A 14,428-nucleotide genomic window follows, 5' to 3' on the forward strand; every position below is an offset into this window, starting at 1 on the left:
TGATTAGTCTGCGAGCGCCGTTTACAAGTACATAGTACGAGAATTTTTGGGTGTGCGTTACAAGTTTTTTTGGCTGCCAAGCAAAATCAAAGTGAAACGCAAATGAAGTGACCCCCAAAGATATTAAGCAACCAAACAAGAATCAGAAAAGGATTTTCAAATAACAGATAAACGTGCTTAGTGTCAAACGGCAGCAGACAAAGACTTAAAAACAAACAAAAAATTATAACAGTTCGATAAATCCAGTGAAAGTAATTTTACCAATACACACAGTACGTATACGTGATAATTTCATATATTTTTAAGACTATAATATTTTGTTAAGCTTATATAAAAACGATTCTGCGTTCATGCTTACAAACTATTAACTAAATAAGTCCCTGAAAATTTAATGATCAAAGTGAATTACAAAATTAAACAATTTCCGATAGAAAAATTCATCAGGCAAAAAATATTAATGCTAGAAATAATTAAAAAATAAAATTGCAATTAGTTAATTGACAAAATAATTGATTGAAGAAAATAGTTTTCCCTTTTCTGTAGCCATAAAGAACTCATTTAGCTTTAAGTTTATAGATTTTCTTTGAGGTAGGTAACAGCGAAAAACGGGCGAGACCTTACTCGGCTGTTGCCCTTACAAAATTGCAAAAATTCTCACTCTCTGTTCTGTTATTGACAGTAAGCACTTGAATGAATCTGATTATTGAGCTTATATTTTCATTAAATTTAACTAACTCCCGCGTATCATACTTGCTCTGGATGTTTAAATGGAGAGTGAGAGAGAGAGAGAGAGAGAGAGTGCGACAACCCAAAAATATAAACCCAGTTTTTGTTGCTGGCTTCCGTAATTTGTTCCGTTCAGAGGCAAACAAAAAATCGTCACAACCAAGGAAGTGAATGCACTGAAAGTTAACAATCAATTTGCGGGGAAATTAGCTTAAAATACATATACAAAAAACAAAAAGGAAACTTGATTTTGTGGGCCGGTCGTTCTTTGGGAATGCACTCGTAATGCAAACGACAGACAGCGCTCAAGGCAAAAGCAGGGCCATAAAAAGCAATTACCCAAGGAAACACTTGATTAACGATACACTAAATGTGGTCAAAGGCTGCCTGCCAGTTGACAGAATATGAGTTACTACTCTTAGTGTTAGCTAACTGCTTAGCACCTGTTCTTGGCTAACTAGTTGGCTTGTTAGACAAACCATCGTCATACCGAATGTTAGACAATGTATCAAACAATTGACATTTAATTTGCTCCACTAATTTTCCAGCGATTAACAGGGGCTGCAATGGCAGCATAACGTATTGATGGCTTTTTAATTGCAATTGAGTCATTGGTAAGACCGAACGGCTACTAATTATGTTAAGTACGTGCTTTGTGAGTGTCGCTATATCCATTACAACCGCTTAAGACTGAGATAAATAGTGCTGCATAATTTGCATTTGACAGAACAGAATAGAACAGAATGGAATGGATTCTTTTAATGAGCTGCGCTGCGCTAAGCTGAACTTCGCTTTGACGCAAGACATGGGAATATTTATTCATGGATTGGTGTTTGTCTGTTCTTGTGTGGTTTTTTTTCAACCGAGACTTGTCATCCAATTGACTCACAATCGGAAACACAGCGAGCACGGGGGGAACAATAACAAAAACATCCAGCGGTGGAAAAAATAAAAACCCCCACACAGACATGAGCAGATCACAGTCACCCATCGGGTCCGATGCCAGGCGACCCGTGCAGATGCAGGGCGCCCTGCCATGGCTTAAATTAGGAGCTTTTTTTACTCAATTAAGCAAATCAGTCAGGGCACAAACAAACACATACCGCAATCATACTTTTGTGTGTACATACATCGGCAACGAAAATAGAGCGTTTCTAATGTGGCATTTGATTGGTTCGCCTCCCACGACAGTTCGACAGTCGCGAGGCAACAAATTAATTAGCCACACACTTTGAAACAATCACAAGCGGAAAATTTTTTACCCAAATGCTTACGAGACACTACGTATGTATGTAATACTAGATGGATGGATGGATGAATGGATAGATGACTGACCTTAGGCAGTGTTGTTGATCCACAAACGGAGGACCTGGCAGGGGACATGGGCATGCCCGTTGGTAATGCAATCTAACACCCTGCCAAAAGGCAGTTAATAATTATGTAAATTACAAATTACATGGCAGCTGATAATTATGGAACGATTTTCCGAAAGCCTCAAAACTCACTGAAAACAATCTAGCACAAATGCAACCTTGAGCGGAAAATTATAAGCACTGCTGGGTACAGTGGCGGTACTTACACATACTCAAATGTACAAATGTCTGTTCATTTGTAAAGTTGGTCTTAAATGCTTTTCAATCGAGTCGCTGCTGGTGCTGGTGCTGCTGCTGTAAGCCACCTTTGGTAGTTCTGCTTAGCATTTTATGTTTGATTTTTTTTAACGGCAACGGAGGCAATAATAACATTAAATCAGCCGCTTAGATTTCACCTCATCAACGGAGGCAGCGAAGGTGAACAAAAGTCGTTGCCGCTGCTGCTGCGGATGCATTAAACCGATGATGTGAAATGCAGAGACACGGGCGAGCGGTCTTAAGAATACATGCGCCCGGACCACAAACAATGGACATACAGAGATGCGAATAGAGAACACTTCATATATGGCATACACCCATAGCCTTACCCCTATGTGAGCTGCTGCATTGTATGCAGTTAGCACACAGATAGATGGATACTCGTATATAATCAGGCAGACATGGCAGAGTTATGTATGCAAGTGAACAAACTAATTGGACTCACACGGCGCATACGTAATGGGCGCTTGGGAAATAATGTTCGCTGGGCATTGCTTTTACCTTGCCTCGCCTTGCCTCCAATTTGTTACGTATACGCCCCGTCAACGGCTGTAAATTACTTGGCTGCCAAAAAATGTATGCCAAACCAGAATTAGAACCCAAACAAACTCAAAAACCAAAACCAGAACCAAAAAAAACTTGGCCAGCAGCAAAAATTTCGGTTTTTTGTATTGCGCAATTGATCAATAACTTGTTTGGTGCTTAGTAGGCGCCGTCGTTACACCGAGCTTCCACCCACTTGCCACTTGCTTCCACTTGCCCCCCAAGAAGAGGCGGAACCAAATAAATAAATAATTCATTGACCACTTGTCCAAGAAGCCTCCACTCCCACCGCTTCCTGGCCACCTTCGACGCCTGTCTGCGCGCCAGTCTTTCCTGCTTCCCCCTAATTCATGGAAGTGTAATGAGTTCTCAAATCCAATTCCGAAATTAAATCAGAGATTAACATGAGCTAAGGCCAGGGGTACAGGTACAGGTAATTGTTGTTCTTGAGCCTCTGTAGCTCAGTATTTCGGATTAGAGCGCATGGCATTGGGGCCGAACAGACGCAGGCAACTGCCACTGCCACCGACAGCGATACAGTCTCGGTCTCGGACAACCAGAAATTGTCGGCGCAATGACATTTCAGCTGAGTTTTATGACATGCCAATGGAACTTAAACATAAGGTTGGTTGTCTATAAAAGCCTTAACTATGTATTTTGGTCTTGTGGTCAACGAGACTTTATTGCCGCCGCACAGTGCTAACGCTCGGCAAATGGGACAGAGGCGGACTTGGCCAATTGAAATATTTAATGCAATTAACGAGCTTATATGCCGCATTCCAAGCGGTTCTTTAGGCAGCGAGCCAAGTGGCTCGTATACTAAAACTGAAAAAACGTTTATTGTTACCCGAGAAATCCCCCATCCTATCAACGTAAAAAGAGGAAGGTAATAGAGGATGGTTATCTAGATCAAACTTAAAATCGATTCAGTATTCAAAAGGAATCGTTAATGTTAGCCATATGCAAAACAACTTGTCGCTATCTGTATAACATTCCATATTCAACGGCATAATCAAATTATATGTTCTATTTAATCATCCCACGTGTAGGCCCACACACATGTGTAGATAAGTCAGTGCAGTCCGTAATAGTTATGGTCTTATACACATATGTATGTATATGTGGCTATGTAAATGAACTATAAAATATACAGCTGAGCTCCGAGAAGAAGGCTCGTCTATACTCGTAGTTTTCAAGTTGTTTGCCACAAAAGTACAACTATTCCTATTAACTATGGAAATTGTTTGTCAATATTAAAATCTATAATGCTGAAAGAATGAGAACAATTTAATGTGACGGCTGTAATTTATTTTGCATTTACTTGCTGATGCAAATAAGAAGGCAAATCGTTTTACATATACGATTACTCGTAGTAGATTTATTTATGTGATTTCGTAACCGTTTTCGATAATAAAACAGTTTAAAAATGTGTTGAGGAAATTTATTGAATGCTTATCAAGTGTACGATTATTTTCAAATTTGTTTGAGCAGTTGGAATTTACAGCAATACAATTAATTTAAATCTCTGACATACAGGCGATCAGTTCAAATGATTTATTGGGCAATTTTCCAAGTTGAAAAGTGATAAATTTGTATTGGAAAAATTCCACCAAAGAACTAGGTGGGAAAATCAAAAAAATTCTAGATCGACCCTGAACCAGTTGCTTGCCCATGTACGGCTAAAGTATACCCTACACTCGATGAGAGATTTCTTAACTATTTGCCATAGTCCTTTCAAGGCTCCTCATTGCAATAATTGGAAGCTGATATGCGAAATTATAGCCACAACTTTTTCGATTTGGCTGGTATTGTTCATTCGTTATAAATGTGTATGTAGATCATTTAGGACAATACTCTTTACACAAGTTTGCATGTTAAACTCGTTTATATTCATGGGAATTAATTGAATTGCCGCCTCGTGGCCGCAAATAACCTGTCTCTGGGTAATACAAGTTCCCAATTGTAGTACGATCAACCAATATCAGTCAGTGCGGCAAAACTCCACTTTTTAATAATAAAATGATGCAATAAATGATTCAAACCGAGATTAGTTAAGCGATCAACGCTCATTGACTTCCTGACAAGCCCAATAAATATTGTAATGTTTATCCACAGGCACTCGTACGCGTAGCAGTTAATACCGATCCGATATGGGCTCCCTGCCACAGTTGTCGATCGTGAAGGGTCAGCAGCAGGACTTTGTGCCGAGAGCGCTGCACCGCATCTTTGAGGAGCAGCAGCTGCGACACGCCGACAAGGTGGCGCTGATCTACCAGCCAGATACGCCCGGCATGGGAAGGCCTCCCAGCCAGAGCAGCTATCGCCAGATGAACGAGCGGGCCAACCGAGCAGCACGTCTGCTTGTGGCGGAGACCCACGGACGATTCCTGCAGCCCAACAGCGATGGCGACTTCATCGTGGCCGTGTGCATGCAGCCATCGGAGGAGCTGATCACCACGCTGCTGGCCATTTGGAAGGCAGGTGGTGCCTATCTGCCCATCGATCCCAGCTTCCCGGCCAACCGCATCCACCACATTCTCCTGGAGGCTCGCCCAACTCTGGTAGTGCGCGACGACGATGTTGATGCTGGCCGCTTTCAGGGCACACCCTCGCTGTCCGTGACGGAGCTCTATGCCAAGTCGCTTCCACTTAGCGGATCCAACCTGCTCTCGGAGGAAATGCTGCGCGGTGGCAACGACCACATCGCCATTGTGCTCTACACCTCTGGGAGCACGGGCGTACCCAAGGGCGTGCGATTGCCGCATGAGAACATCCTGAACCGCCTGCAGTGGCAGTGGGCCACGTTTCCCTACACGGCCAGCGAGGTGGTCAGCGTGTTCAAGACAGCGCTCACCTTCGTGGACTCCATTGCGGAGCTCTGGGGACCGCTGATGTGCGGACTGGCCATTCTGGTTGTGCCCAAGGCCGTCACCAAGGACCCCCAACGTCTGGTGGCCCTGCTGGAGCGGTACAAGGTCAGGCGTCTGGTGCTTGTGCCTACTCTGCTCCGATCGCTGCTCATGTACCTGAAGATGGAGGGTGGCGGAGCCGCCGAGAAACTGCTCTACAACCTCCAGATCTGGGTGTGCTCCGGCGAGCCGCTCTCCGTGGCGCTGGCCAGCAGCTTCTTCGACTACTTCGACGAGGGCGTTCATCGGCTGTACAACTTTTACGGCTCCACCGAGGTCATGGGAGACGTGACCTACTTCACCTGCGAAAGCAAGAAACAGTTGAGCCTCTACGACAATGTGCCCATTGGTAAGGCAATTTAAAGAGCACCTCCATCTCCTTTGCACAGTCTTACACTCGATCTCTTCTCGATGCACCCCAGGCATTCCCGTGTCCAATACGGTCATCTATCTGCTGGACGCCGACTACCGCCCCGTCAAGAATGGAGAGATTGGCGAAATATTCGCATCGGGATTGAACCTAGCCGCCGGTTATGTGAATGGACGCGATCCAGAGCGCTTCCTGGAGAACCCTCTGGCTGTGGAAAAGAGTAAGTCCTACTTTAGTTACTCGCGATCCATCTTAACCTTTTCTCTGCTTGGCAGAATATGCCCGACTGTATCGTACCGGCGACTATGGCGCTTTGAAGAACGGCAGCATCATGTACGAGGGCCGTACGGACTCACAGGTTAAGATTCGCGGCCATCGCGTGGACCTATCCGAGGTGGAGAAGAATGTGGCCGAGCTGCCACTGGTCGAGAAGGCGATTGTCCTGTGCTACCATGCCGGGCATGTGGATCAGGCCATTCTGGCCTTTGTGAAGCTGCGCGACGATGCGCCGCTCGTAACGGAGCTCCAACTGGAGGCTCGCCTCAAGGACAAGTTGGCCGACTACATGACCCCACAGGTTGTCATCATGGACCACGTACCGCTGCTGGTGAACGGCAAAATCGATCGCCAGGCCCTACTCAAGTCCTACGAGACGGCCAACAACAATGAGGGCGACTCGAGCATTGTGCTGGACTTTGATTACACCCAAGTTCCGGAGGAGCTCAAGCTGACGGCGCGCGATCTATTCGAGACCGTGGGCGGTGTGATTGGCCGCTCGACGCGTGCCACTTTGGCTCCACAAAGCAACTTCTACGAGCTGGGCGGCAACTCCTTGAACTCCATTTTCACCGTGACCCTGCTGCGCGAGAAGGGATACAACATTGGCATTTCCGAGTTCATAGCGGCCAAGAATCTGGGCGAGGTCATTGAGAAAATGGCAGCCAACCACGATGCGGTGCAGCTCGAGGAGGAATCTCTTAATGCCTGTCCGCATCTGAAAATGGAAGCGGTGGCCTTGCGCCTGGACCACCGTCAGCAGGTGATCGAGTGAGTAACCAAAGCCCCCACAATATGCGTGAATAACCAATCTGACATCCAAAATGCTCCATTCCATTCCAGTATCATTGTGGCCAGCTTTTACAACAAGGCAGACTTGGAGCAGTGGCTGAAGCCGGGCGTATTGCGCAGCGACTACAGTGACATTCTCAACGTAAGTGAACCCCCCAAGTCATGGTAGGGTGTGAGGTAATTCGAAGTTATTTTTCAACAGGATATCTGGAACGAATTGGTGGAGCGCGACCTGAGCTTTGTGGTGTACGATCGCAACACAGAGCGGATCATTGGCACCGCCTTGAACTTTGATGCCCGCAATGAGCCCGAAGTGGACATCAAATCAAAGCTGCTCACTGTGTTTGAGTTCCTGGAGTTCTGTGAGGGTCCCATACGGTGAGTACTTTTAGATTTGGATATCAATCAGACAGAATCAATGTTAAACTGGTTCGGGCTTTCAGCGATAACTATTTGCCGAAGGGCCTCAACCAAATCCTGCACTCATTCATGATGGGTACGGCCGAGAAGCTGAATCCGCGCGAGAACATTGCCTGCATGCACTTCATGGAACACGAGGTGCTGCGCGTGGCCCGGGAGAAACAATTCGCCGGCATCTTCACCACCAACACCAGCCCTTTGACCCAACAGCTGGCCGATGTTTATCACTACAAGACGCTCCTCAACTACCAAGTCAATGAGTATGTGCACTCCGACGGTAGCCGTCCCTTCGGCGATGCGCCCGACGATCAGCGCGCCATTGTCCACTGGAAGGAGGTGGGCAAGTAGCACACCATGGACATGGAACCAGAACCAGATCTGCAGCGAATTTAACCCGCACCACGTATTATATTTTCCTAGCCTAGGTTACCCTCTAGTATTAGCTCTAGAAATACTACTGCATAGTGTAACGTCTAATGAAGTTCATAAGTTTGTGTTGACTAGTTGTAAGCATCCGATTTCGAGACAATTAAAGAAATATAAATCGCAGATTTAGAGTCAGTTTTTTCTGCGCTTATTCGACCTTGGAAGGGATTGGGGGGGAGTGCTTCCTACGAATGCGCTAAAGGTTTCAAATTCCAGAATAATGGCAGCCAATCATAAGGTGTTACACGCAGGTCGACTGCCCAAAAGCAACAAATTCGCAGACATTCTCTGCAGCATTCGCTCGGTCGCCCGTCGCTTGTTGTCTATAGCGGCAGACATCAATAGATGGCTTCCCAAGTGATTGATAATGCAATACACAAAATGTTAACATTAAAGCCATAAATACATCTGCTAGGTTTATTTTTGCCTATTACGCATTTCAAGATTTCAGTAATTTATCTGTGGTTAATCTTGTTGTGGCTCATACATACATACATGCATGTACACTCGTATATACTTGCTAGTATACAATATATCTTCTATAACTATTATATATATTTTCATTGAAGTTTTTTTTTAATGAATATCGGAGCTCTTCTGAGGCTCTAAATTTTATGTTGCTGCTAGGTTAATTATACAATTTCTTTGACAATAATTACATAATGCTAGATACACGTCTAAATATATGCAGATTTAAAGTTTACGTTTTTGTTTTGTTTCTTGTGTATACGGGTGAGTGTAAATGTGAATGCGAATGGGCGGGCGTACGTTCTGTCCAAACGAAGCTTCACTATTGGCCTGGCCGCCGTCTTCAACTGCTCTCCAGTGAAGCGTTCAGCCAGAGTACAATGAATGCATGCATGTCGGATGTTCGGGGCTTTGGGAAGCGGGTTTTGCCTAATAAGAACTTGGGTATTTGTGTAAAGGGGTGAAGTGGGCGGGCATGTTTACTACATGATTTAAGCGCTAGTCTTTACTACATACTAAACAACTGTACAGCTAATTTACCTTAATTATTACTTTATAGTTTTCATTATTTCCAGCATTTCTTGGGGTATGGGATTGTGGGCTCTGTGCTGGGGCTGGGGCTTTGGGGGAGGAGGATATCGTGCTGGGGGAGAATGGGAAGGGAGCGGATGATTAGTAACCTAATTGGGGGGCAACGACGCCGATCTTTTTGCCGCTGACGGTGCAGAACGGATGACAAACCAAAATCCATATACGCATATTTTCCAGCATCAGCTTCAGCTGGTTTGGCTGCCTTTTTTTACTTAGTGCTGCGCACTATGCGTATAACCCTTGTGGACTATGAGGCGGCAGTCTGATCCTGCATCCGATAATTCTGGAATGTCTTCCACTCGCCGGTGTTGTAGTCAAGCCTAATGTGCGATTCCACAAGACACAGCGTCGTGTTGCCGTCATCCTGCCGTACTTTTTCCTGAATCAAGGAAAACAAAACAATACAATTACAATGGAAATTCCGATCGCGTTGATGGGAGGAAAACCTTACCTCTGATTCGCCTAATTTAATGACCAAAACGTTTTCATTATTGGGTCGCGGATTCTCACGCAGACCCGCCATGAAACCCAAAATGAGGGCCTTGTCGGGCCGCGAGACACGATTTGCCTTGCGGAACATTTCATGCGCCTTATGTACATGCTCATTCTGGAAGGGATTAAGCGATGGTCAATTTAAATGAAAAACCTGAAAATTGCTTCCAATTCTTACAGAAAGCGAAAGTCCCCGCCGTTGTGGTGCCTGTTGCGTCTGCTGCTGCTGTTGTTGTGCTGCTTGTTGCTGCTGCGGCTGTTGCTGCTGCGCCTGCACTTGCACCTGCACAGTGCGTGGTATAACCGTATTTGGGGTGCCCTGTTGGCCGGCACTGTTCGTGGAGGTGACCAATCGCTGCTGCAGAGTCGGAGCTGGCTTGTGTTGAAGCAGAATTTGCTGCTGCTGCTGCTGGCGCGGCTGCTGTTGCGGTGCCGTTACTGCCGCACCGGCCGATTGAGTAATAATCGTTCGCTGCGTACTGTTCGGCGCCGCCTGCACCTGCACCAGCTGCGGCTGCTGGCCTGGCCGCTGTATCAGCGTCAGGCCCTGCGGCAGCGTGGTCAAACCTCCACCAACGTTCGTCATCACCGGGCGAATGATGGTCTGCTGCGGGGACTGATATTCAAATGGTTTACAAAATGTTTAATTTAATTTATCAACATAATATATTTGTTGCAATCAGCAGCTTTGCAGCTGGACTGCCACTTACATTTCCAATCACATTACTTGGCTGCTGTTGCTGCACAATAACGTGCTGGCCGCCAAGCGAACTGGTTGGAATCAGCGTGGGTAGCATCTGCTTTCCAGGCTGACTCGAATGTTGCTGCTGCATGTGCACTCCCGTCGACGGAGTGGTCTTGACCAGGCTGGGCGGACCTGCCGCCGTGGTTGTCATAAGCGTGGTGCCGAGTCCCTGCAGACCGCCCACATTGCTAATGGGAATCTGCTGGTACATGTCTCCGCCAATGTTCCGCAAAATGACACCCTTTTGGGTGAGTATGATCGTTTTGTTTTTGCCCGTCGTCGGCGACACATTCAGCGCCGAAACTCCACCAGGTCCCACGGTGCTGGTTGGCTGCATCAGTACCTGCGACAGTTTTGGCTGCTGCGTGGCCGTCGTATTGGCCACGATTGTGTGCTGCGGATGGGGCTGCTGCTGTTGCAGCTGGGCCTGCAAGTGCTGCTGCTGTGCGGCCTGTGAAGCTGGCTGAATGGTGACCGGTCTGTTCGGCAGCTGAACATTCTGGATGTTCAGTGTCGTTGACTGCCCGGCGGCGGCGCCAACAGCCGCGGACGTGGCCACCAATGGCGGTGGGTTCGATGAGACCACAGTTGTTGTCTGCTGTTGCTGGCGCACTGGTGTCATCACCACTCCCGACGTTCCCGAGGTCTTTAGCAATATCTTGGTGGGTGCCTGACCATTGCCGCCGGCCGTGGTCTGGTACAGCGTTGTCGTTTGCGGTAAGGGACGCCCGTGTGTAAATGATGTCAGCGTGGGCAGCATCGGTTGCTGTTGCTGTTGCTGCTGCGTCTGCTGCTGATGCTGCTGGGGTGTGGCCAGTATATACTGCGTCTGTTGCTGCTGCTGCTGTTGTTGTGGCTGTTGAGATGTGACCAAGTGCTGCTGTTGAATCTGTTGCATCTGTTGTTGCTGCTGCTGCTGTTGCTGCTGTTGTGATGCTGCCGCTGCTGCGCTCGATGTTCCAGCCTGCTGCTGAGCCCGCTTTGCTGGCTGAATGATCGTCTGCGATATTATCACCGGTCCACTGTTTGTGGCCTGTCTTCAGTTGGCTCAGCGGCATCGTTTTTATGGCTTGTGACGGTATTGTTGTGGTGGTGGTGCCGCTGCTGCTTGCCGTAGCCAATGACTTCTGCGGGGGACAGAGGGAGGGAATTCGTTATTAGCCAACACAATAGTGAAGGAAAGTAAGGAAAACTTACCGCTCGCTGGGCACTGGGCGATGAGGCCAGTATGACGGGTGTCGAGCTGTTGATCAGAATGGGCTGATGTTGTTGCGACGCCTGCTGGATCTGTATCTGTTGCGCTTGACCCTGACCCTGACTGCCGCTTGCTGCCGTAGCCGATGCCGCTCCCGTCGCTGCCGCAGCGGCCGCTTTTGCCTTTGTAGATGTAATTTTTACGGAAATATTATTGGGTAAATTGGCCAGCGGATTGGCCGCTTGTCTCAGCTGCTGCGGGGTGAGTATGGTGGTCGTGGTGGTCGCTGTGCTAGTCGATGGCGATGCCGTGGTTCGCAGCATGGGTTTGATGTCCAGTTTTTCCATTTTGATTGTGGTGTTGCCCACGGTTGTTGTTGCAGTTGCCGTTGCCGTCGTGTTGTTCTGTCGCTTCTGCGGTGATGTGCGGATAAGCAAATGGGGTGTCCGCTGCGCTGCAGCTACTGGTTCTTGCTGCTGTATGATGACACGCTTTTGCTTCTGCGACGGAGACGCCTCGATCTTTTCCAGCTTAATGGTGGCGGGCACTATGATTTCCTCGCTCTTGATCTCGATCTCCTGTTTAATCCGTTTTGGTGTATGGTTGAAGCTGTTGTTGTTGTTATTGTTGTGGTTGTTCAGCTTCTTTCGCGGCGTTTTCTGCTTACTAGCCTCGGCCGCTGGAGTCTTGACCAGCTGTGGTTCTGCCACCACAGTGGCCGGTGCCTGTGCAAAGTCCAGCGTGGTTGTTGCATACTCTGGTGTCTCCGGATCGCACTCCATCGCAATTGCAGTTTTGCCAGCCAGTTCGGGCACCTTGAAGTCATCGTCCTGCGGCTCCTCCAGGCTGCCTGAGCTTTGGTTGAGCCCCTGCGGCTCCGTCTTGATTTCGAAGCTGTTGTTGGCCGATGTGGGCGTGACAGGCGTCTCCCCACCGCTGGCCGTCGCTCCGTCTATGGGCGAGCTATCGCCAGTGTTCGCCGCTGCGGTTGCTGCCGCAGCGGATGCAGCCGCCGCGGCAGCCAGCTCCTTTTTCTCCTTGTTCTTTTGCTGCTCCTCCAGCTGCTGCTCACGCTTGCGCTTCTTGGCCGCCGCGTAGCCCAGCGGCTGTTCTGTGAACTCGATTAGCTTGATGCCGCCATCCTTGCGACCGGCGGGAGTGCGGCTGAGATTGGGTCGCTGGGCCGCGTTGGCCGGCACAGTGGCCGAGCGAAAGCCTGTGGTGGGCATGCGGGAGGGTATGCCCTTGAGGGGCGTGGTATCCGTCATCTTGCGGGGCATGCCGCGCGATCGCAGCGGAATTGTGGGAGCCGAACCCTTCTTCAGCGACGACTGCGCGTCCGCCGACTTGTGGAGCAACTCTGTCCGCAGCTGAACGCTCTTCGGCTTGCGCTTCAGTGTAAAATGCTTCACGGGAGCCGGCTGCTGTCCAACCTAAAGCCGGGTGAGTGAACAAAATGATAAGTTAATGACAAAAATAAAGATAAACTTCATTTACCACCTACCACTGAGATCAACGCATTCTTATTGAGGTACTGACACTCCAGGGGCAGCATTCCCAGGTCGGAATGCTTGTTCACCAATTTTCGCAAATCATTGACCATGTCTGTGAAGATGGGACGAGTGTCCTCGTAGTCGGAGATTTCTGTGTTCAGCGAGCTCGTGGCCGGAAACGTCTTCATCGTCTCGGCCAGCATGGAGACCCACAGCTCCGAGTCGAGCCCGGCCACCTCAATCACCTCCTCCAGCTCGGCCTTCCACTGCAAATGCAACACAACAAAAACAAAAAACAAAGTTAATAATTGGTCGCAGAAACCACCCACAACACACTCACGCACCAACCCACCCACTCACGTACACGTACACACACACACAAATCCATAACGAGAGAGTGTGAGATAGAGAGCGAGAGAGGAGATTGGTAGAGAGAACAATGTGTACACAAAAGTAGAAGTGGCGGGAAACATTTTGTTAATATTTATTTCCCCACCAGAGACCGAAAAACATGAAATTGATGGCTACAGATAAGCTACGAGCAAACAAACCCATGCTCTGGCTGATTAGATTTACAAGTATCACAATTTACGGTTATTTACAGCATTAATTGTATTTCAACAACGAGCGTGGGTGTGTGTGTCTGTGTGTGTATATGTTCTGGTGTACTACCCTTGCAGGTGGGAAGATGGTATAATTGTAGTCATATTTCTATGCGGATGACCTTATCACTTTGGTTTCATAGCATTTTTAAATAATTAGACACAGTGCATCGAATTGCAAGGGTATATACACTTCGGCGCACCGACGTTCGTGTTCATGCACTTTTTCTCATTCATTTTTTTTTTTACACCAACGCCAACCATTTACCTCTTCCACCAGACGGCGCGGAATATGCAGGAAGCTGAGCAGCAACTTCAGTTTAACCTGCGTCTGCAAATCGGGAAAGCATTCCTTGATGTTGCGCAAAACCTCCTTGTTTAATTGCGAGCATATTGAGCCGTTTATCCACGAATCGTTGGATGTTCCCAGTTTATTATGCAGCCACAGTGATGTGTCGCTGTCCCTTACGTTCGCCATTTTTTACGTTTACGCCAATCCCCGCGCGGAGCACATACAACTTTTAGCGTTAAACGATGTCCCGTACTGTTGCACGACACTATTTAATTGAATTTCCCAATTTTAATTATTTTTAACGACACCAAAATACACGTAAAATCCTTCGAAAAATTGTTATAGGAAGCGCACGCACACGCACACAGATGAAAAAAGTGTTGCCGCCAGTGTGACCGCGGATTTTTCTATCGAACATACCGTCTAACCCTCAGAAAAATACCCAAATATACCGTCT

General features: G+C 47.7%; 2 protein-coding genes across 2 annotated transcripts; one reads left to right on the forward strand and one right to left on the reverse strand.

Annotated features, from left to right (window-relative positions):
- On the forward strand, positions 1-8,214 carry LOC111080458 (mycosubtilin synthase subunit C). Its single transcript, XM_022376083.2, has 7 exons — positions 1-272; positions 5,016-6,158; positions 6,232-6,399; positions 6,455-7,226; positions 7,299-7,389; positions 7,450-7,625; positions 7,691-8,214. Exons 2-7 carry the CDS (start codon positions 5,051-5,053, stop codon positions 8,013-8,015), a joined length of 2,640 nt encoding a protein of 879 aa, XP_022231775.1. The 5' UTR covers positions 1-272; positions 5,016-5,050; the 3' UTR covers positions 8,016-8,214.
- Positions 8,215-8,481: 267 nt separating this feature from the next.
- Positions 8,482-14,369, reverse strand: LOC111080452 (negative elongation factor A). The gene is given in 8 exon segments (XM_022376077.2): positions 8,482-9,531; positions 9,604-9,759; positions 9,823-10,260; positions 10,355-11,422; positions 11,424-11,516; positions 11,587-13,017; positions 13,089-13,343; positions 13,948-14,369. Coding segments are annotated over 8 exon segments (3,822 nt in total). The 5' UTR covers positions 14,158-14,369; the 3' UTR covers positions 8,482-9,360.
- Positions 14,370-14,428: the final 59 nt, after the last annotated feature.

Source organism: Drosophila obscura, unplaced genomic scaffold (genome assembly GCF_018151105.1).
Source record: "Drosophila obscura isolate BZ-5 IFL unplaced genomic scaffold, ASM1815110v1 contig_150, whole genome shotgun sequence".
Taxonomy (NCBI): domain Eukaryota; kingdom Metazoa; phylum Arthropoda; class Insecta; order Diptera; family Drosophilidae; genus Drosophila; species Drosophila obscura.